Source organism: Equus asinus, chromosome 19 (assembly GCF_041296235.1).
Source record: "Equus asinus isolate D_3611 breed Donkey chromosome 19, EquAss-T2T_v2, whole genome shotgun sequence".
Lineage (NCBI taxonomy): Eukaryota > Metazoa > Chordata > Mammalia > Perissodactyla > Equidae > Equus > Equus asinus.
The window spans coordinates 21,586,883-21,609,556 of NC_091808.1; the positions used below are offsets into that span (position 1 = coordinate 21,586,883).

The following is a 22,674-nucleotide window of genomic DNA, read 5'->3' on the forward strand; positions in this document are numbered from 1 at the left end:
AAGGGGCCCCTCTGGCCCGTCACCCATCCCCTCCAAAGAAGTGGCCCTAGCAATGGAAATGCCCCTTTAAAAGAACACGGAGGGAAAGTATCATTCCATTCTGCCTTCCTTGGTCTGAAAACCACCCCTCGGGACATGTTGAGCTGCCAGGCAAGATTTTCAGACCTAGCATTTCCTCCAAAGTGCCAGTCTCTGTAACCCACTGCTCCTAAAGTGCTGCCGTGTGACTGTCCCTGCCTGCAAGTACATAGCACAGATCACACACACACACACACACACACACAGCTTCCTTGGGCAATGCCGTAGCTGAAGGAAAGTGGCCACTTCTTGCCCATATGACCAAAGACAGCCATTCCACCAGCAACAGAAACACCCTTGATTAAATCCCCTTCCCCAGGCTTTTGGAGGAAAAATCCAGTTTTTCTTTTTTTCTTTCTTTTTAATTCAGCTCATCACCCATTGCTGGCCATCCTATACTAACACTTTGCCCCCGAACACATGCATCTGCGCACACACACACACACACACACCCTTACACACTAACCTAGACCCTAGCAGACAGCTCTTTCTCAAAGTTTGGGAAGAATTTCTTGGGCACTGGGTATATCCAGGTGGCTAATAAGAACAGCTTCTCCCTCCAGCCTGGGCTTTGGCTAGTTAAGGGGTGGGAGGGAGGGGGAGACCGAGTTACTCCTCATTGTGCCCAGTGTGCTCCGAAGAACTCTCTCTTCCAATTGCGCCCCCCACCTCAACCCCTCCCCCCAGCCCCTTTCTTACATTCCGGCGGAGGGGGGCGCGGTTCAGGGAGCAAAGGGGAGCCCCCCGTGTGTCTCGAAGGCCTCTCCCCACCCCCACCCCGTGTGAGTTTGTACTGCAAAGCTCCTTGGCATCCTTGCCTGGGTTGGGTGTTGGGGAGCTCAAATTGCAGCTACAAACTGGCTGGCAGCCAGGGGCCGTCTATTTAAAAGCGCCTGCTCGACCGGAGCCCGTAGTCTCTTTGGAAACTTCTGCCGGGGAAAAGAGCTAGGAAAGAGCTGCAAAGCGGTGTGGGGTTTTTCCTTTTTTCTGCTCCTTTTAATAACCCCCTCCTCCGTTTGCACCCTTCTCCGGGCTTCACGCAGAACCTACGAATCTCGAATAGGTGGTGGCAGAGTGGGAGCAAAGAGGTGTTAGAATTTTGGATTCGGGGCTTTTTTTTTTTTTAATTTCTCGATTTCGACATTCTCCCCCACCCTCGCGGCTGCAGCCGCCGCCTCTTACCTGTTCCGCGGCAGCCGCGCGCCGCTGGCAGCTGAGGGTTAGAAAGGAGCAGGGTGTACTTTAGATCTTAAACAAAATTTTTGAAAACAAATCCATTTTTCTCCCCCCACCCCCTTCTCCTCCACAGCCTCCGAGCTCATTATTCCGGTGGTTGCTTTGAGGTGAACAATTTTTGGCTTTTTCCCCTCTGCAGTTCTGACCAGCTCCGGCTTGAGGGCTTGTCTCTCCAGCCTCCACTCCCTCCGCGTGCACCTGGCGCTGCTCTTTTCCCCCCAACCTGTTGCAAGTCTTTAATCCTTGCAGTTGGGGCTTGCTTGCAGGCACCGCAGCCCTCCGTCTCTCCCCACATTTTGCCATTGTCTGGGGGAGGGCACCTGCTCTACCTGCCAGAAATTTTTTTTAACAAGAAATTTCCCCGGGCGCCCTCTTGGCCCCTTTCTCCCTGCACTCTCGCTCTCCTGCCCCGCCCCAAGGTAACGGGGGAGACTCGGAGAAGATGGTGCTCACCGCGGTCCTCCTGCTGCTGGCCGCCTTTGCGGGGCCAGCCCAGAGCCTGGGCTCCTTCGTGCACTGCGAGCCCTGCGACGAGAAAGCCCTCTCCATGTGCCCCCCGAGCCCCCTGGGCTGCGAGCTGGTCAAGGAGCCGGGCTGTGGCTGCTGCATGACTTGCGCCCTGGCCGAGGGGCAGTCGTGCGGCGTCTACACGGAGCGTTGCGCCCAGGGGCTGCGCTGCCTCCCCCGGCAGGACGAGGAGAAGCCGCTGCACGCCCTGCTGCACGGCCGCGGGGTTTGCCTCAACGAAAAGAGCTACCGCGAGCAAGCCAAGATCGGTGAGCGCACTCAGTGTGCCAGGCGGTTACACGGCGCACGGGCGGGGGACACGGGACAGGCTGTGTCCAGCAAGTGGCTTAGAGCGGGGGTGCAGCCCGGGAGGAGGGCGGGGAGGGTCCTTGCCCCTCAGAACTGGAGCCCTGGCTCATCCAGCTGCCCTGGGCTGCTGTCTAGCCAAGCCTCTCGCGGTTTTCGTTCCTTCTCCTCGCCCCTGCCCCCACCTTACTCCACCGCACCCCTCCCCCTCGCCTGAATACAGACTCTCAGCTCCTACTCGGTCTTAAGGTCCAAATACCCAGGTACTCAGTCTCTGGTCTGGAAGGGTGCATGTTACATTATCAACCCCCTCCTCCACCGCTCCCCACCCACCCAATACCTTTTTTCCCTGAACTTGAAAAAAATCTCTTTTGTTAAAATATTGCTTTAACTGGGGACTTGGAGAGGCGTGACCAGCCTTCCGTGCTCAGTCCACCTTCGTCCTTCCCAGCCCCTGCCCCCTACCAGTCCCTCCTGACGTTTGTATCCGTCTGCTCCGACATACACACGCACGCACACGCACGCACGCACCCTTGGGAGCTCACGCCTTTTGGGTGGGGGCTTTGACGCCCCTCCCGCGTGCACACCCAGTGCTCTTGACTTAGTATGATTGATTGTGGTAGATGGTAAAACGTATTAAAAGGCAAAATACCTTTTTCCTCCCATGAAGGGAAAGACTACTTGAGGTACGCTTGGCGGGGGCGGGGGCTGTGGGGAGAGGGGTCATGGGGGAAGGGATAGAAGGAGGGGTTTGGTGATCCGGTGCTGGGTGTTCGTGACTGAATCTAATTTCTTTTTCCCCGCCCCAATTCAGATTTCACTTAGGAAGAAAGGTGGATATAGGGTTGGGAGGCAAGAAGGGATGTGAAATTCAGACATCATTTCTCCGCCAGTGCTAATCCCCACCCCCACCCCAATCTCTCAAACCAGACCACAAGTGGGTGTGGCGTAAACGCAAGGAGGGCCCTGGAAACACAGAATGCAAAACCCAGGGGGCGGAGACGGAAAAGCCACGCACCCGGAGCCTCCCCTCAGCCTCCAAGTAGCCCCGCCCCCAGATTGCCCCGCCCCCAGGTTGCCCCGCCCCCAAATTCTCGGTGCCGAGAGTCTGGGGTTTAAAAGGTTGACCGAGCTACCTGCTCACTCAGAACAGTTCTGCCCCCTTCAGACTGGGTTTCTTCTCGGAGTTACTTAATCTTAAATTTTTTTTTTAAAGTTTTAATGGACTATGCACTAAAGTCTGGATTCTGAGACGTCAGCCTGGTGATTGATCCTCTCCCAAAGGGTTGGCTAAATAATGTTCATTCTGTGTGGTTTCTTGCTGGGACAATGCCCTCCCTCCCTCCTATCCCCTTCCATTACAAGCACCCCAACATGAGTTTTCCTAACTGCAAACCAGACTCTATAATGTAGGAAAGGAGTGCGCTGGCACTTGAGAAGAGGCAGGAGAGTTTTTCCGGATTCCACCTGGATCCCCGCAATTCCTGCAGGTTTTCCCTGTCGCTGGCGGCCGCCCCTCCAGCTTTGCAAGAGGTAGTCGCTCTCCGGATTGCAGCCTGCAAAATAGGGACAGAGGGCAACGTGCAGGCCCCGGAGGCCCCAGAGGCCGGCTTGTGGAGTTATTTTTATTAAGAGCCACTTGTCAAAGGCAGTCCCGCCCGCCTTCATCTCGGGGGATGTGGATTTGGGAAAGCTTAGCACCAGGGTAAAAAGGTATGAATCGATTTCCTGGCTTGGAAGGGAGCGCTCTGGGTGACAATCTGGTCACATCGAAAGTATGCACGGTATCACTCAGCCGCACTCTGGCCCCAATTTTATTTGCCCAAGTGTGTGGTTGCTGTGATGCGGTTGGTGTGGAGGGAGTGCTCACAGGGCGCACGCGCGCGCGCAATTGCTGAGAGAGCAAATTGGCGCATCCAACTTTCCAGTTCAACCCGCTACACACATACACACACACACACACACGCCGGCTTTTTGCCCCAAGTAAGATGCCCTTTAGACTTCTCTGCAGCCTCTTCCTCAACCCCCACCTTCAAGGAGCCTCTGAGCCAACACATAGCAGCCTCCCTGCCCCGCCCCCACCCCGCTCCAGCTCTTCTCACCGACTCCACCCCGCCTTAGGCAGGTGCCTGACCGACCGCAGTCGCGGGATGGCTGCGCTCCACCGGTGGCTGGAGCTGACGCCTTCCTCCTGGACCGACGGGATGGGAGTGGGCGCTCCTGGCTGGAGCCTCTCTAAGCTCGAAAACCGTTGGGTGGGTCCCCAAAAAGTTGGACATGGTGCAGAGAGGAAAATGAACAGAGAAAGGAAGGAGCGTTTTAGCTCCTTTGGCCAAAATTCCTGCTCCGCAACATCCTCTATGCCCCCTACCAAAGTCAGCAGGGCGAACTTGCATTTGCCCTCCCTCTCGCGATTGTCATATACATACAAATACAGATATAGATGATATACGTATACATGTATATATATATATATACACGTATCTTTTAACACGTATGTCTATAAAGAGATAGATAGATAGATATGTAGGTAGATAGATATTTTTAAGCAAAAAAAAAGTGCCTTTCTAGAATCTGAAATGGGGAGCTGAGCAGAGCGCGGCGGCGGGCGGCCAGAGCTGCTGGAGGAAGAGCGGGCGGGCGGGCGGAGCCTGGCGTTTTGCTGCGCGCGCTGCTGAGCAACCGGGAGTCCGCCCGCGAGCCCGGCGCGGGAGCGCGCCGCGCCGTGCATTTCATTTGGGCGAGTTCAGGGGCGAAGATAAATACAGAAACACAGGGCAGTGTGTGCGAGGCTGGAGGAAGGCGGGAGACGGGAGTTATTTATTGGACCCAGTTCAATAAATATCGGTGAGCTGGGTCGAGTCGAGGAAGGACCGGGCTCTGCCCTGGGCATTGTTTGGCAAAGGAGCCTTGTGGCTTCTTGGGCGGGAGGGCGGCGCGCATACTTGCCCGGGTCTGGGTGATCTCTCCTGTGCCTGTGAGCCATTGAATTTGGGATGCAGGAAGAAGCGCTTTCTGGGTTTCAGTTCCGTCGCTGAGAAATAGAGAAAGAAGGACAGAAAGTATGCTTCTGGGAAAGAAAAAAAAATCCCTCAATAAAAATGAATTCAGCCTTTGCTTCTTGGAGGGGTTTGGCTTCCGTCAGCCTGGCATCCACGCCACGCCTGGTCCAAATGCCATGTTGAAGTCAAGTTCCAGAGTTAGGTTTATTGGCCAAATTTGTGTCTGGGTTGAACAAGACCATGGAAAACTGAAGGAGCCAGATGGCTTTCCCACCCGCGCGCGCCCCCTCCCTTTGAAACGAGTCTTTGAGAGGCTGGCTGCGCCCTGAGCCAACCAAAATGGGAGTTGGGACGGCTAGAGATGCTGCTTTTAACTTGAGCTTTCTTGCCGTCCTCCCCCCACCCTTCTGCTGTGTCAGCTCAGACTGGAAGTGCAAGCACAGCTGGCCACAGTGAGACCTCATTTTCTTTCCGTTTCTTTTTCACTCTTTCTTATCCCTCCCTCCCGCTCCCCCCTCCCTCCCGCTCCCCCCTCCCCCCTACCAAGGCATCCCCTGAGGGCTTGAGTTTTAAGTCAGTGCCGCTCGAGTTAGTCCTGGGGCTGGGGTTGGATTTGAGCAGGCAGGTGGATTTGCAGCTGCAGAGGGAGGACCGGGCTGACCTAGGAGCCAGAGATCACCGTGGGGGTTACAGCATAGGGCATGGGAGCAGGAATCCCAGCAGAAACCCTGGTCCTCTTAAGGGGGGCCGGGGGGGGGGGGGATGCTAGAGGGAAAGGAAGGTGATTTTTGTCTAAAGTTTTTACTTTGTACCTGAGCAATTCCTTTGCAACTCTGAGTTACTTAATGTGTGGAAAATAAAACTTTGGAGACGGGATCACCAACTCCAGACCCACTGCGTCCAGAAACTGGAAGAACGCTATAAACGGACCAGGTACCAATGAGGGCGGGAGAAGGGTTGCTGGGAGAGACAAGGAGGCAGTGTGGAGGGTTTTGTTTAAGTTTTCATTTTGTATTTTTGCTACAGTTGGTCCAAAAGTTGCAGTCCCCAGAGGCCAGCCTTAAATTGCAATCTGGATATGTTTTCCAAAACGCTAAGATGTATTACGTAGTTGCAAAAATCAATAAGCAAATAAACAAGGAAGCCAGTTCTAGGCTTCTCCTCCTCTCTCCTCCATATCCGGAGAACCCCCCACTTTTGTCTCCAGTTTCATTTCTTTCTCTGATTTGTTATGATGTCAGGGTTTTTTGGTATAAATCCAGAGGAATGACTGGAAACCTGTATGATAGGTGAAGTGGCCTTTCCTGCCTGGCCGCCCAGCTTAGCCCGGTCCTAGCATCTTTCCAGTAGTTGTCTGGGTGCTGGCCGAAGATGCTAAAGCTGGAGGGAGCCCCCGGCCATCCTTGCCATCGAGGCCTTCATCTTACAGATGTGGACTCTGATACGCAGAATGCAAGTCACTTGCCCGAAATTAGTCACAGGGTTAGCGGCAGAACCGGGGCTAGAACCCAGCTCTTCCTCTCTGGTCCTTGGACTCCATCCGCTGCTCCTGGCTTGTGTCCCTCTCACTAGGGCTCTGGCTGGGGCCTCGCCTAACCTGCAGTGAGGCCTTCAGCAGACACTGCCCAATGCCACCCTCCCATGGTGAGGGTTGTAAAGATGGAGGAAAAGCTCAGAACTTGGGAGTGCTCCATTCTAGGGGAATGAAGTGTCCCCAAAATGGAGAATGCAACACCCCGCTTATTTACAGGCACATTCTATTCTGTCCCTTTTTCTACACAGTCTTGCAAACAAGGCTGGCTAGGCCAGTGGTTTGGGATAGCAGAGGGATGGGGCAAGGAGAGTGGAAAGAGGCAGTGTTCAGCCCGGACCTCAGGTCCCTGTGCCAAACCTCATTTCCTGAATGACAGGGGGCTCTCCTGATGTGGGAAGGCAGGCAGGCCCTCTCTGGCCCTCGGCTGTGCAGTGGTCCGACATCTCTAAGGACAACACGCACAGAAGTGGCCTGTTCCCATGGCAACCAGCCTCCACCACACAGGCCTTTCATGAAGCCCGGCAAGGGAGAGGGATCTGAGCTCAGGTTGGGTAGGGTGGGATGAGGGAATGGTTGGGGGATTTCTGCATCAGGAGAAAAGAGAGAAAACCACAGAAGTTGATAAGGAAGAGAACAAGAGGGCCGCCTGGTTTTTGAACATATGCAGGTATGTGGGAGATCTCTCTGGAGGAGAGGCGAGGGGCCTGGGGATTTCAGTTGGTCTAAGGAATGCCTGAAGCCTTCCTAATACATCCTCACCTGGGGGATGCTCAAGAAGGAGGCTGCTAAGATAAGTCCCTCTTCCCAATAGGGTAGACCTGCCAGGTGAGCTCTCGGGGAGTTTTAAAGTAGATGAGTTATCTTCCTTTTGATCCTTCAGCCTAAACCATCAGATCTGGCTCATCCCCTTGCCAAGTCCTGAGCAAGGCCCAGACTGAGTTTGCTCTCGAAACCCAGCCTCATAGGCCCTCTGCTGGTTTGCAAAGATGTTCTGTGTGGGCTCCGGGTGTCCTGAACCACTTACATTGCACCATCAGAACCGCAGTGCCTCTGTCACCCCAGCGACAACGACGGTCCCTCCAGACCCTTTAAAGCAGCACTGACCGGTTGAAATAGACTACAGGCCACCTGTGTAACTTCAAGTTTTTGGGTTGCCACATTTTTGAAAAAGATAGAAAAAGAACCTGGTGAAATTAATTCTAATCATATATTTTCATTCAACATAGTCAAAATATTACCATTTCAACATATACTCAAAATAATTATAATGAGATATTTTACTTTCTTCCGTATTAAATCTTGAAATCTGATGTGTATTTTACACTTACAGCACATCTCAATTCAGACCCTAAATTTTCATTGGAAGTACCTGGTCTGGATTTCTAGGTTTCATAAAATTTACAGTTGAAAAGTAAATTCGTATACCCAGTTTTTCCAAACATACTCAAAAATCGTTTTAAATTTAAATTAATTTAAATGAAATGAATTTTAAAATTTAGTTCCACTAGCCTCATTTCAAGCATCAGTAGCCACACGTGGCTAGTGGCCACAAGCGAGCCCTCCCTCACCTGAGAACCTGAGAAGTGAATCTGTCTCCACTCTCTCCTGTCCACAAAGAGTCGAAAAGGAAAACATGTCTGAGCCTTGATAGCCAGGCAGGACACAGCTCCCCTGTTTGACCCCTGGCAAGTCTCTCTTCTTAAGGGGACCTGGGGGGGGGGGGGGGGGGGGGGGGGAAGAAAAGCAGAAGTTCCAGCCGTGTGCTCCCTGCTGCCCCCTTCTGGTTTTGCAGGACTTTGCGGGGAATGCAGCTCCTAGGCATCATATTCTGAATGGGCTGTGATGAACCACAAGTGGAAGTGTTGCCAGGCCAGAGAAACAGCCAGGGGCGTCCTCCCCCTCCTCAGTTCCCCTTCCTCTATTCAGAGGCTGCTCCTCACCTGGCCCCTCCATTACCTCCTGGTTTGGGGTGTGTACGGGGAACAGATAGAGACGTTTCTACTGAGCATGCTCCACCTTCCCCAGCCCTAGACAGACTGGAAATACTCATCTTGGGAGTTGTGCAAAGTGTGTCTTTCTTATGGGTAAATTTATCACCAGCTGCCTCCCAGGGATGAAGAAATGTGCCCTGAATCCTAATTTCCCCAGGAAAAAAAAATGAGGGAGACCCTTCTTTACCTCTGGTCCCTGGACAGTGGGAGATGTGAGAGCGGGACCCCCACCTTTCATTCCAGGGAAGCATCACAACTTCTTACCTGCCACATCTCCGCCTTTTCTCTCCCCACCTTTTGGGAGGGAGAGCTGGTGCCGTAATGCAGCGTGAAGGAAGGGGATTACACAGGGAGGAACTCCCGGGGGGGGGGGGGGGGGAGCTCTCTAAGTGGGGACTAGTTGTGGCAGCCAGCCTCCTGGAGACACGGAGAGCCATCGCTTTCCAGCAGACCTGTCTGCAGTCCCGGGAGCCTCAGACCTTGTGCTCTGAAAGTAGACACCTGTCACCAGATTTTGAGTTGGCGATTGGAACTAGGGAAGTCAGAGGCAGCAGAGACCTGTGCTGAGAGTTAATTAGCACACATCAACTCTCGTAATCCTCATGATGACCCTGTGGAGAAGGGGCTGGCATCATCCTCCCCATAACTCAGAGGAGAAAACCAAAGCAAAGAGAGGGAGGAAGAGATTAGGAGAGGTCCGTGTAACTCTGCGCCGAGGTTTATTGAACCAGTGGTAGCAGCCCCACCTTCCTCCAGGAAGGGTGACTGAGGGGTAAAGGTGAAGAGTCTGGCTCCCGATTCGGAATGGTTGCCCGTTTGGCCATATGGCATCTTTACTTCTCTGCTCAGGATAGAGATGTTACATGCCTGCGCCGGCTGACTTTGCCTTTTGGTTTAGCGCACCTGCCCACATTAGTTCTCCTGGCCTGAAATGGGCTCAGGGCTGTGATGGAGCTCCGTGGGGTAAGCCTATTGCCCTCAGCATCCAGTCATTGACTCTGAATCTGCTCCCCGCCTCTGCCACTCACCCCTAGTCAGCAAGACTCCCCTCCAGTGTCTTCTTGCAACGCCTCCCTTCTTGCCACTGTTCCTTCAGCTGATGGTTGTTTGAGTTTGTTTTCCTCTTGGAAAGTCAGACTCCTTTCCTTCTCAGCCCATAATTCAGGTTAAAAAGAGCCCAGAACATGCACGTCTGTTACTGACCACAGAGGAAAAGAAAACAGTGTCTTCCAAGAGAGACTGGGGCAAGGCAGTCACTGGTCAGGGATGGAGCAGTGGGAGGAGGGACGTTGCAGCTCCCCGGGCAGGCTCCACAGCCCCTCCCTGCAGCCCCGTCCCCTCTCTCCTTGCAAAGGCACCCACACACAGTGTGACGGAGTCGTTTGGCATCCACAGCTGGGAGCCCGTCAGACTCCGGGAGACTGAGACGTCTCAGGGTTTTTAAATAGGGAGCTGCTGATCCATCATTCTCCCATAAGCCTCATGTAGCGAAGAGCAGGAGGCTGCAGGCTGGCTAGGAAACGGCAAGGTGGGGAGGGGGCACTGAGCACCTAGGCACACCCAGATATGAATCAGCGTCCTCAACCAGTGCTGTCCAGTAGAATTTTCTGCGATGATAGAAATATTCTATATCTGTGTTGTCCAACACAGTAGCCACTAGCCACAGTGGCTCTGGAGCACTTGAAATGTACCTAGAGCCACTGAGGAGCTGAATTTATAATTTGATTTCATATTTATTAGTTTAAATGGCCCCATGTGGCTAGTAGCTACTGTACTGGACAGTGCAGCCTTAGGCCAAAGAAACCCAGGAAATCCTGGGGACGCCTACTTCTCTCCCACCCCTGCAGCCTCCTCCTCCTGCCTCCTTGCTCCCTCTGGGCAGTTATTATGCTTGAAGTCAGGGCATGAGTGGAATGACCTCTCAGGGCATCCTGAGGTCTAACATGCCCCAGCTTATGTGACAGAAATGCTTCGAGACCCACTTCTCTCTGTCTCTTGAGCAGATCCATGCATCTCTCCATTTAAAGATTATTTATTGAATACTACACACTGGAGAGGAAATGACAACACAGCTCTTCCCTCAAAACGTTGACTGTTTAAATTCCACAGAGGGAGCCAGAAGGAGAGCCAGAGGAAACCCGGCTCCCCTCTTCATTCCTTGTAGAGGAGACACGGGGCAAACCCATCCTGTTTTCTGACTGGAAAAGGAGACTTTCCTCTCTCCAGGTCCAGGTGGCCTGGCAAAGCCCTGCCTCCTCCCTGAGCTGTGAATTCCAAGTACACCTCAGTTTCCGGAAGTAAATCCCAATATCAAGGCCACCTCAGGTTTCTCTTAAGTTTGATTATGAAGTCAAGACAGAGTGGGAGGCTAGCACCAGCCTGGACCCAGGCTGTGAATGGGGCCAGGGTGTGATCAAGGGCTCCAAATGGAAGGATGGCTTGCAGGGAACAGCAGGTCCCCAACTGGACCCGTCCAGTCACTGTGACCTGGGAACAGGGTGGGATGAGAAAGTGCCTGGTTCTGTTGCTAAACCATCCTCCCCTATGAGAGGACAGCAGCGGCAAGAGGGAGGGGTGGAGACAGTGGGGGCTCAGGCAGGGAAAGCGCACTGTGCACCTGTGCTGTGAACAGCACTACCCACCTGAGGATGCTCTGGGTCCACAGCAGCCAAGCCTGCACCCAGAGCCGCTCTGTGTTTGCAGAATGGCGTGGTCCTCAGCAGGTGTTCATGTTGTCACAGGGAGGGCCTGTGTTCCCACATGCGTCTCGGTGCATGTTGCCGCACCAGTGTGAACAGGCAGCACCATATGAATGAAGGAGGGTCTGAGCTGGCTGACGGGACTAGGGTAGAAGTCAGAACAGAATCAGAGCCTACCACAAAGGTAAATATCAGGACAATATCATAGCCCTCACTTCCTTGGTCATTGGATAAGATCACAGGAAATTAAAGGACTCTGCCTCCCCAGCTTCCCAGAGGAGGGAACAGTACTGAGCAGCACACATTTCCCATCCTCTGCAGAATCCTTTCAAAGTGATGCCTAGAGACAGGAAGGAAGGAAGGCTCCGGTGGGTTTCTTTTCTAACCCTGATCATTTTTCAGTTGCAGATTAAAGAAACAGCAGGGAGTTATGTGCAGATAAGCCTCGCCCCTTCCCCTCCAGCTGCCACATCTGCCTCCTCCACCGTCCCCCTCGCATGGGTCCTTTCCAGTCCTCACTTGTCCATCTCTCTCCCTCTGCATGCTGCAGACACACAGAGGGAAGGAGAGGGTTTGGATGGTTGTCAGAGAAGTAGTGAGAGAGGCACACAAATTCCAGACTCTGAAATGGCTTACAGTCCCTAGAAATAAGTACCGGGGACATGTTGTGTGGCCATCAGTCTCCCCTGCCCTCTACTGGCCGTATGGAGGTATTGACCTGTTTGTCCAACAGCTTCTAGAACCCACTGCGCTAATCTCCCTCCATTGCTGTTCACGTGCGGGGCAGCTTCACCAGGAAGTCCTCCCTTATATCCCGCCTGAAGCCCTTCTGCAGCCCCGGCCCATTGCCTCTTGACGAAATAGCTCAGGAGCTGCCAGGCTGCTTGTGCCTTCTTGTCTTATCTAAAACTTAAACCTTTCCAGAACTGAAAGCCTATTTATGACTCGGCCTCAAAGCAGCTGCACAGGGCTAGCTGGCGCTGGCATCCAGCTCCCCTCTTCCTTTCCAGCCCTTTAATCTTCGTGGCTCTGCCCTGGCTCCGCTCCACGTTTCCGCTGTGTCTCTGGAGCCCACAGGTGCCACAAGACCCTGATTAGTGTCTTTGACACTCGACTCCCCTGCTACCTAAGTAACAGGTCCCATGGGGTTAAGTGGCTCCAAAACCTAGGAGACACATCAAAACTTTAAGCCTGCCCTTCAGAAGCAGCCAAAGAACCAGCAAACTAGGGACAATGTGCCTGAAGTCCCGGCGAGGTGAGGCTGGGGGAAGGGGAGAGGGCTTGCGAATGTGTTTGAGTTCCTTAAAGAAGATACAGGGATCTGCACTCCGTCTTCCAGGAGTATCACTGCTTGGCCCCAACACTTTCAGAGAAGACACTAAGAGAGGTCACATAAATTTGCCCCAAAGTCTATCGAACCATTGTTGACATCCCCATCCTCTTCCCAGAAGGGAGACTCAAGGTTAAGGGTGGCCCACAGCGCTCTTAGAAAAAGTCCTCAAAAGTGAAGAGTCTTGAGAAGAGCTGTTCGTACACGGCGGGCCAGGAGCCACCAAGCTTCCATGTCCACCAAGGCCAGAGAGAGGTGAAATGACACCCTCTGACCAAAGGGACAGAGAGGATGGGTGGCACGTGCATCCCAGATGTATTTAAGAACTAGGACGAGTTCCCCTGGGATGGCGTAGGTACTCATTTCGGCTTGGACACGGGCATGGACTAGATGGTATACTGGAAGGATCCCAGGAGCTGGTACAGCCAGCCGCCGGGGTGGGCGGCGTCCTGGGCTCTCCCCTTGAAGAGGTGATTCCTGGAGGCCAGCTCCACAGATGCCCCTGAGGGAGCTGCTCATCCTTCTCCCGTGCCCTGGTCAGCACCCAGCCCTCTCGCCCTCCCCCCCTCACGTCATCTGGTTACAATCTTGATTGGGAAGGGGTGTGGCCATGCCCCCCCAAAATGCTCCCAGCTTCTCAGTGCCAACCTTCTCTTGCCGTCTGCTCTACCCTTCTAGTCACCTGCTTTTTGAGGATTAGAATGCTTGGTGACACCCAGAGAGGTGGAGTGAAGTGTCCCAAGTCACTCAGTAAGATGGGCCCAGCAGCCATAGTTAGCTTTTCCTCTCCTCACCCCTCCTCCCCCAGTCCTGAGCCTCAGGTTTGGGCCCTAGTTACTAGACAACAGAGCCCTAGCCTTTCAATTTTTACAGAGCTCCCCAAACCAGCTTGGCTCCTCCCTGCATCCCACCCCAATTCTAGCTCATCCCACAACCAAGAAAATTTGATTTGCCCGGAAACATCACTCCTTTAGCTAATATGGTCTAGAAGGCTACATCCCAGCCCCCAGGCACGTCACTGTGTGGATTAGTCAGCACAGCAGGTTTGGCAGAGTGGAGTCAGGCCCTGAGTCCAGACCCGGCGGCAGGGGAGTGGAGTGGGCTGCTAAAGGTGGGGGCTGGCAAGTCTGCTGCTGAACTGGGTGCAGGGAAATCCTGCGTGCGGCTGTGCTATTTGCTTTCTGCCCATCATCTCCTCTCCGGGGACCTCTTCTCTTCCTGGCCTGTGGTTACATTCCTATATCACCTGACCACCCAGAACACTGCAGGCCAGGGAGCTTCCCTCCCAGGCCCTTAATGATCAGATCCCTATTCAGTTAAATTTGACAAATCCCCAGCCGCGAGACAGACAGGTGCTCGTGCGCTTCCTGCCACCTGCCGCCCCGACAGGGTGAGGCCAGGTCTCCCAGTGCCTCCCTTGGCACACAGCGAGCTTCCCCTGGGCTGAGATGAGAGCTCCTGCTTGGGACACAGAACAGTATCTGCTCCCGAGCTGCTCTCTCCCTGCCTCTCTCATCCCCACCTCCGTGGAATGCTCTCCTTCTGTTTTCCGTCCCCGACACCTTGCCATCACGGCTCCTGGGTAGCCTAGATTGCGGGAACGGACGGAGAACAGATTTTCCTTCACCCGTTTTGAGTCATATGGGGTCGTCCCAAAGCCCTATGTCCTTTTTCTAGAATTTGAAAAGGAAAGAGGGCAATATAGACAAGGGCCTCCCTGCCCCCACTGCACTGCCCTGTCCTTGGTCTCATGTGGGCATCCTGGCCACACCCTCGTCACCTGGGAAAAGCAACCCAAGACCACTGCACTCTGGGTCTGCCGAGGCTGGCAGGGCGCCTGTGAAATAACAATTGAATGGAGATCTGTGGACCAAGAAAAGGCCAGGAGGGTAGAATGAACAGATCAACAAATAAATGAACAAAGTCCTACTTCTTTAAAGGTCATAAGTCAGCTAAGTATAGACTGTCACCATGTCACTCCTATATATAACTGCGCCTGCCCCAGCCAGCTGTCGGCCTCTCTTGGCCTGGAGCTGGGTTATGTCCCAGCCTCCCAGGGCCCAGAGCACAGAGCCGGCTCTGGGCCAGAGCAGGGAGCCAAGCCTCAGGGTTCAGTGTCCCCTCGCCCACCAGCACTGCTCCCCGCTAGGCCCCACATTTCTGGCTCTGTCCTCCTCCTGCCCTTCATGGTGGCCCCCACCACCCTGCTAGTCCAGACCCCCAGGACCCTCCTGCCCCTGGTTTCCCAAGTCCTAATATATCTCAACTGCAGCAGTTCTGAAGGCACAAATACCTCACAAGAGGCCTTTCTTGTCCCTGCGTGGCTGTCCCCTGTTTTCCTCCAACAGCCTGGAACTGTAGGTTGTGTTCTGACATGGCAGCCCCACCTGCAGCCACTGCCTCATCCACATAGCCAGCCCCCTAGCAAGCAAGCCCCTTACCACAGCGTGAGCTCTCCCATGGGCCCCTCCTCCATGCCCCCTTACAGCCCCCAGAATGTCCTCTCCCTCCTTTTTCAAGACCCTCCCACTCCATGAAGGCTTCCTAGACTCGACTCGCTCTTCTGGACTCTGGTCATGTGTCGGCAACTTCCCACCACTTACATGAGCGTTCGCTCTTCTGCCTTCCTTCTCTGCTTTCCCCCCATCCGGTCAGCCCCAGGAGGGTGGAAACCCGGTCTCCTCACCCAAACCTCCCAGCCTGGAGCCCTGCACGGTGGGGTCTCAGCCCCCAAAGGCTGATCTGCATCCTCCCTCCTTGCCCCCCGCAGACAGAGACTCCAGGGAACACGAGGAGCCGACCACCTCCGAGATGGCAGAGGACACCTACTCCCCCAAGGTCTTCCGGCCCAAGCACACCCGCATCTCCGAGCTGAAGGCCGAGGCGGTGAAGAAGGATCGCAGGAAGAAGCTGACCCAGTCCAAGTTCGTGGGAGGAGCCGAGAACACTGCCCACCCCCGGGTCATTTCTGCGCCGGAGATGAGACAGGAGTCTGAGCAGGTGAGTCCTGAGGATTCTCTCCCCATCTCCTTCTGCATCCACACTGGGCAGACTCTGCCCCGACCCCGACTTTTGACCTTTCCCTGCCTCTACATGACCATTCGTGGCAGCTGGAGGTGCTTAGGCTAGACCTAGGAATGGACCTACCACTGACCATGGCAGCTCAGCTTGGGGTTCAGGAGAATTCTCAGAGCTGGCAGTTATCAGGAGCCAGGACTTATCTGGCTGGAAAGGAGAGGCAGTGCTCAAGGAAGGTGCCAGCCCACCAGAGCGAGCACACGCCAGGTGTGTGTACGCCCTGAAGCTGTGTCCTCACCTCGCCAGAGACGGAACATCCTCCAGAGCATCCCCAGACAGCCACCTCTGCACTTAATTACTCAGCAGAATGGAGGAGCTGAGGGTGGGTGGCCTGGAAGACAAATGGGGTAACACGCCTTCGTACCTGGTCAAATGCAGGTTCTGCACCCTTTCTACATCCAGGGTGCATGATGGGTGAGAGGGAGGAAGGACCTTTGGTAGCAAGTATTGCAACAAAAAGTGGCCACTTTCCCCGCAGACAGTTTAGCCCCCGCCCCCTAGGCCACGCGTCCTGCACGCAGGTGGTTTCCACTTGAGACCTGCCACGCCTCTCATGCCCCCGTCCACACACAGGGCCCCTGCCGCCGACACATGGAGGCTTCGCTGCAGGAGCTCAAAGCCAGCCCACGCATGGTGCCCCGAGCCGTGTACCTGCCCAACTGCGACCGCAAGGGATTCTACAAGAGAAAGCAGGTATGCCCGGCCCCTGCCCGCAAGCCCGGAGGGCCCCTGGGATGCCCTTGCCAGAAAACCTCTACCTCTAAATGCCCAGGATCTCTGGCATTGGCAGTAGTGTTTCCTGACCCTCCAATAACCAAGCTCGTACCACCATCTGGATTTAATGATTCACCTTGTTTTCATGAATTCGTTTTAAAAGGAAACTTTGTGTCACTCTCCCATCGCATGTTGATGTGTTATTTTCTGATGCACACACACATAAATATTGCACACATAAGACTTTAGAACGTATTTTTACCGCGTGCCACCTGGAATCATTTTGTGTCCCGTTCACAGCCCACCTACCCTTTGGGGACCCCCATGGCTGGTCACCCAGTGAGACTCAGCCTGTGGCAGTGGGACCAGGCCCTCAGGCAGTGGTTCTCAGACCTCCCAGGGCACCAGAATCCCAAGGCCTGGCTCAGACACTGGCTGCAGGCCCACCCAAGCGCATCCGAGTGTTCGGTCAGGGTGGACCCTGAGAAGGTGGCGTTTCTATCAAGTCCCCTCCCGGTGTCCCTGCTGCTCCACAGGGACCTCATCTAAGTCAGGGGTCAAGAGCCAGGTGGCCTTGGGTCAGCTCTTGGTTCTGCACATACTAGCAGTGTGCTCTCTTTCCTCAGTTAGTCAATGTCTCTGCCTCCGGTTTCTCACGTCAAATGCAGAATTGTACCTGTGATCTCACACGACTGTGAGGAATAATGGGACAATCCTTGTAAAGCACCTGATCAGCTCCTGCCATATACAAGTGTGATGTAGTGTCTTGTGCATGGTAAAGCTGTACAAGTTATGCCTCCTGGCATCATCATCATCATCATCATCATTATTATTATTATCATCATCAGATCCTGTAGCTTTCTGGAGAATACCAAGGTGGAGGACCCTGAATGGGTGACATAAAAAAGAGGTGTAGGAGCCCACCGAGGGCAGACTGCCCAAATTAGCATTTTCCCCAGGGCCCTCTCCATGCAGAGGGGACGCCAGACCCCCAGGGTTGGGTACAGCCCCTCAACTCTCTGGGGGCAAGAGTTGGTCCCGGGTGGGGAAGATAAAGGCCAGGCAGGAGCGGATCCTGGGGTACAGCTGCCCTCACCGCCTGTCGCTCCCCCCACCCCAGTGCAAGCCTTCCCGCGGCCGCAAGCGTGGCATCTGCTGGTGCGTGGACAAGTACGGGATGAAGCTGCCCGGCATGGAGTACGTCGACGGGGACTTCCAGTGCCACACCTTCGATAGCAGCAACGTGGAGTGACGCCTCCCCTCCCCGTCTTTCCCTCGCCCCATCCCACCCCAGCCCCAACTCCAGCCAGCGCCTCCCTCCACCCCAGGACGCCACTCATTTCATCTCATGTAAGGGAAAAGAATACATATATCTATCTATTTGAGGAAACGGAGGACCTCGGAATCTCTACAAGGTCTCAACTTGGAAAATGGCAACAATGGAGATTCAGAAAGCTAAGGAGACACCCCCCAAAATGGTTTTCTTTTCGAGGCAAGTTGAATGAACGGGGAAGGGAAGAGAGGAAGAATGAGAGAGAGAAAGAGAGAGAGAGAGAGAGGGAGCGGGAGAGGGAGAGAGAGGTAAGCATATGCGTAACAGACAGGGAAAGACAGAGTTGGAAAAGGAGAAGAGGAAAATGGGTGAGAAGGCAGGTGCACTGGGCCGTGGATGGCTCCACCTTGCTGTCCAGCCTGGCCCGAGATGGGGAAACAAGATGGCCCAACATGTGACGTTCGATGACACACCTAGCGTTTTCCCAGTTTGGATGGGTCACAGGGGGAGCAAGGAAAAGACGAAGGTGTCGGTGCCTCTCCCGGGTCTGTCTCCTCCTCCAGCCAGCAGCTGTATGGCTCCAGCCCTGTCCTTCCCATCCTGCCACCCCAGCAGAGCATTCTCTCTCCCCCAAATTTATAAAAACAAAAACGCATTCCATCCCTCTCAAAACAAAACAAATTAATAAGTGAGTGATATGAGACAGACAGGTTCTCCGAGGCGGGTACATCCATATGAAGTATGTGTGCATATAGCACACCCCTGCAGACTTAGAAATCAACACACACTCCAACAGTGGAAAGACTGGTTCTTCCGGGGAGCTAAACTACGTGCAGAACGAAGCGTGTGGTTTCAGCACCTCATTGCATTCAATTCGCAGCAGCACACCCTCTGGGGGGAGGATAGGCTGAAAAAAAAACGTGGGCTTGTATTTATCTACAAGGCTCCATATAGTCACGTATAGGCATATAAATCTATTCTCTTTCTCTTTGTTTCCTTCCTTCCTCCCTTTCTTTCAAAGGTTTGCATTAACTTTTCAAAGTAGTTCCTATGGGGGCGTTGAGGAGCTTCCTCATTCCGGGCAAACCAGGAAAACCCATATTCTTCTAACACAACCCCGGGCACCAGATTTGCTGCCCTCAGCCGTCTGTGGGACACAGGTTGGGTTTTTCATGACTTCCCTTGTGCACGTGTGTTCATGTGAACCCCTGTGCCAGGTAGACGAGAGCACTCAACGGAGCACCCACCGTGCTCCCCAGCGCATCCCCTTTGAGCCTTCAGACCCTCCAGAAGTCACCGTCCCTGGACCCCACACCAAACGAGCCCAAGGTGCAGGTTTGACCCGCTGGTCCTGCCCAGCCTTTCCATTTCATCTGGACAGAGCCTGCATTTTGAAAGCCTCTCTCAGTCTTCATGCTGGCAGAGCAGGAGAGAGACCGAAATGAGAGATGGCAAAGCAGGAGATGGAGGCGAAAAGGCTTTAAATACAGGGAAACAGTAAAAGTGATTGTTCAGGCCAGAGCAGATGGAGTGAGGGTCAGTGGGCTGCAGGATCAGGGGGCGGACTGCTCCCTTCTAGTTTTGCAGTAAAGCAACAGAAAGGAGACAAAGCCAGGAGGAACTTCCCCGGCTCCCCTCTCTGTGAGCCCTCTGGAATCACGAGGAAGGAGAGAGGAAAATGGGGGAGCAGGTTGTAATGGAGAAATGAACTTAATCCAGGCCTTGAGCCAGGGAAGGCAAGTAACTTGAGGTGGGTCCTAGACTTTAGCGGCTGGACAGGAGTGAGGATCAGTAGAGACTGGGCATGCTTTGGAAGGGACAAGACTATGTGCTCACATGCCCACTTTCACCCTGCAACAAGGGACTGAGGCCAGAGGGTCTCTCAAGCTCTTCGTCCACTCTGGCCAGTCCTGGCAGCCCCTCCCTGGGGTGGAGGATGGAGAAAGGCCCAGGACCAGCAGGGAATGGAGGCTTTGGGGGTGCTGTCATTTGGCAGCCAGATGCTGAACCAAGAAAAATCCCACTTTCCACTGTTTTCCTTAAATGGGTGGCCTTGGGGCTATCCCCTGAGGCTGGAGATGGCCTGCCAGGAAAGGAGGCTCGGACACTGACAAAGGAGCCCCCTTCTCCCTGTGAATACAGCTGTCTCCCCTCTTTCCTGATGGCATGACACCATGGAGACCACCACCAACAAGAAACTTGGGGCAGTGAAGAGAGACAGCAAAGAAGCACATAGATTTCAGCTAGTGGAGAACTCGCAGCCGTGGAACGTGGGGGACGTCTCCCGCTCCCCTGAACAACACAGCTGGTGGGGATGGGAGAGCGGTCAATCTTCATAGGACAAAGGGCCCGATGGGGATGGCAGCCCTGAGGACTTACTTGGCCTGCTGTGTCAGCATGCCCCATCTCTCTGTGCAACTGTCCCCGAGCCCCCGACTCTCGTTTCTACATCTCAGGCCAGTATCGTAAACCTTTCCCACTTCATCTTCCTTCTGCCGTTCTTTCTCTGGATCTTGAGCACTCGTCTAACTGGGATCTGCCGAGTGGATACTGGGGAGCCATTCTCCATAAGAAAAGACTGAGCCAGGAATTGCATCCCCCACCCCACCCTTCCCAAGGCCTGGACCTGGTTCCTGAGAGGGGCTATCTCTTCTCCCCCACGCTGTTTACTGGACTTTGCTGGGCCTCTGCGCCTCACATCGGCTCTTTGCTGTCAGCCATCAGGTGAGGGATTATAGCCTGGTTTAACTCCACCAGTCTCTTCAGCTTTCCAAAGTTCATGCCAACTAACCCAAACCTGTGAGTCTCCAAGGCTTATAGGGGGTGATTCTGGTCAGCTGGCCACTCCCCATAGGACGCTGGACCTTCATGACAGAAGCAACACAACCTCCCAAAGGGGAGGTCTGGCCTAAGCCTAGAGTGGGGAGACCAGGGGAGAGAGTCATTGAGGAAGATGGCACCCCTCCCTTGGGCTGGGTGGGAAGAAAGGCAGGCGTGAAGTGCTGCCAGCTGTGAAGTCCTGAGCAGGGATCATCTTGACTCCAGGCTGCCTGTTGGCCACTGCCCACCCACCCAGAGGCCTTAAGCTCCCGGTTTTCCATGGCCTCAAGTCTAAATGTTGCTCCCCCAGCCCAACAGGAGGTCTCTTCCTATCCCCCTTTTGACTCACGCCTCACTCCAGCAGTGGAGACATCCCTGTAGATTCCCACTGCTGCCAGGTGATGGAGGGAGGCTTAGCCAGGACTGATCCTCCTTCCCCAGAGCCGCCCTACCCACCAGGCAAAGCAGGGCATCTGGGAAGGAAGAGACTCGAAAGTTCCTCAGACAGCCAGGCCTGGACAGCCAGGCCTGGAGACATTCAAACCCCGACATGGGAGAGGACGGGAGGTCCAGGAGGCCCTGTGTGGTCCCCTCTCCTGTCCCCTTGCCCATTTTCCCATCACCACCTCAGTGGTCTCCATGGTAACCCTACACAGTCAACCTCCTCTGGGGAGGTGGGCCTGGACCACCCCTCTCCCACCACCTAGCTCCATAGCAGCCACAGGGCTACTACACACCCGCAAGCCCTGCTCAGGTGGGGCAGTGTGGCTGCTTCCATCCATTCAGCCCCGAGAGGGTTCCAGCTCAGATGGGAACTCCAGAGAGGTGTGGGCCAAGGAGGGGCAACCCTCTGGTCTCGGAGAGGATGTATGTGGCTTCCCAGAGAAAGGAGGCTGTCTCCAGAAGTGGTGGGACAGGGCACAGGGGTTACCTGCCGGCAACCTGGGCGTGGGACTGTCTTTATTTTTAAAACCACTAAAGTGCAAGACTCATTTTGCACTTTCCTCCACTTTTTTTTCTCTTAGGTTTTTGTGTCTTTTTTTAAACATACTGTCTTGGTTTTCAAATGGAGTATATAGTTTAGCCATTTCTACAGACTCTGGCCTCCTCTCTTTAACTCCTTTTGGATGGGGAGAGGGAAGGTGGGGAGGGCCAGCCGCCTCGCGCCCAGCACCCCACCTCTCGGGTCCCTGGCCACCAGCCTGAGTCCTGTATCTTCCTCCTCTACCATCACCACCGCCACCACCGCCACCACCACCACACAGTAGCCCACAGGATAGACAGTTGTCAGACAAGATTCCTTCAGATTCCGAGTTACCTACCGGTTTTTGGTTTTTTTTTTTTTTTTGAAACAGCAATAACCACAGCACATATTACTGTAGTTCTTTATAGTTTTACACACATACATACCATAGCTCTGTTCTCTCCTCTTTTTCGTTTTCACCTTTTTAAAAAAAAATAAATAAATGCTCATAATCTTTACTGGTGAAAAGGATGAAAAAAATAAACCAACAAACAAAACCAGTTTGTGGACAAAAGAAAAAAAGCGGAAAAAGAAATCACCCGAATGTGGAAGAGCTCGCCTCCTGTTTAGCGTTTTGTACCTAAGGAAATAAAAATAAAAATAAAAAAACAGAGGATCTCACGTTTTATTAAAAAAGTGAAGATTGCTGTATGCTATTTATTCAACTTATAATTTATGTACTCCTTATCTTTGTCTTTTGTCGCGACAAAGCCTTTATTTAATAAAGTTATGCGTTCAGTTAGCCTGCCTCAGCTTCCTCCGAGGGCCCAGGGAAGGTAGGCAAAGGGCGAGTGAGCACACAGGAGCGTCCTCAGGCCAGGCCCCCCTGGGGAAGAGAGAGGGCCTGCTCCCTCCAGAGGGGACCCAGGGCTGCCCTCCCATCCAGAGCTTGGGCGCCCCCTTCTCCATCCGTTCAAAATTGTCTCAGTGACTTAATGCATAGAACGCTCTTAAACAGCAGGCCCAGCCACTGTTTTTCTTATTATTATCATTTAATCTCAGCCCATGCTATTAAATAAAGTGAGCTTAATTTGATGGGTCTCTTCTCCTTGGAGAGGACTTTAAGGAAGGCATTTCTAGAA

The 22,674-nt window shown here is 53.8% G+C and overlaps 1 protein-coding gene across 1 annotated transcript; it reads left to right on the top strand.

Annotated features, from left to right (window-relative positions):
- Positions 1 to 271: 271 nt before the first annotated feature.
- On the top strand, positions 272 to 22,208 carry IGFBP5 (insulin like growth factor binding protein 5). Its single transcript, XM_014852499.3, has 4 exons — positions 272 to 2,090; positions 15,454 to 15,683; positions 16,335 to 16,454; positions 17,596 to 22,208. Exons 1-4 carry the CDS (start codon positions 1,757 to 1,759, stop codon positions 17,725 to 17,727), a joined length of 816 nt encoding a protein of 271 aa, XP_014707985.1. The 5' UTR covers positions 272 to 1,756; the 3' UTR covers positions 17,728 to 22,208.
- Positions 22,209 to 22,674: the final 466 nt, after the last annotated feature.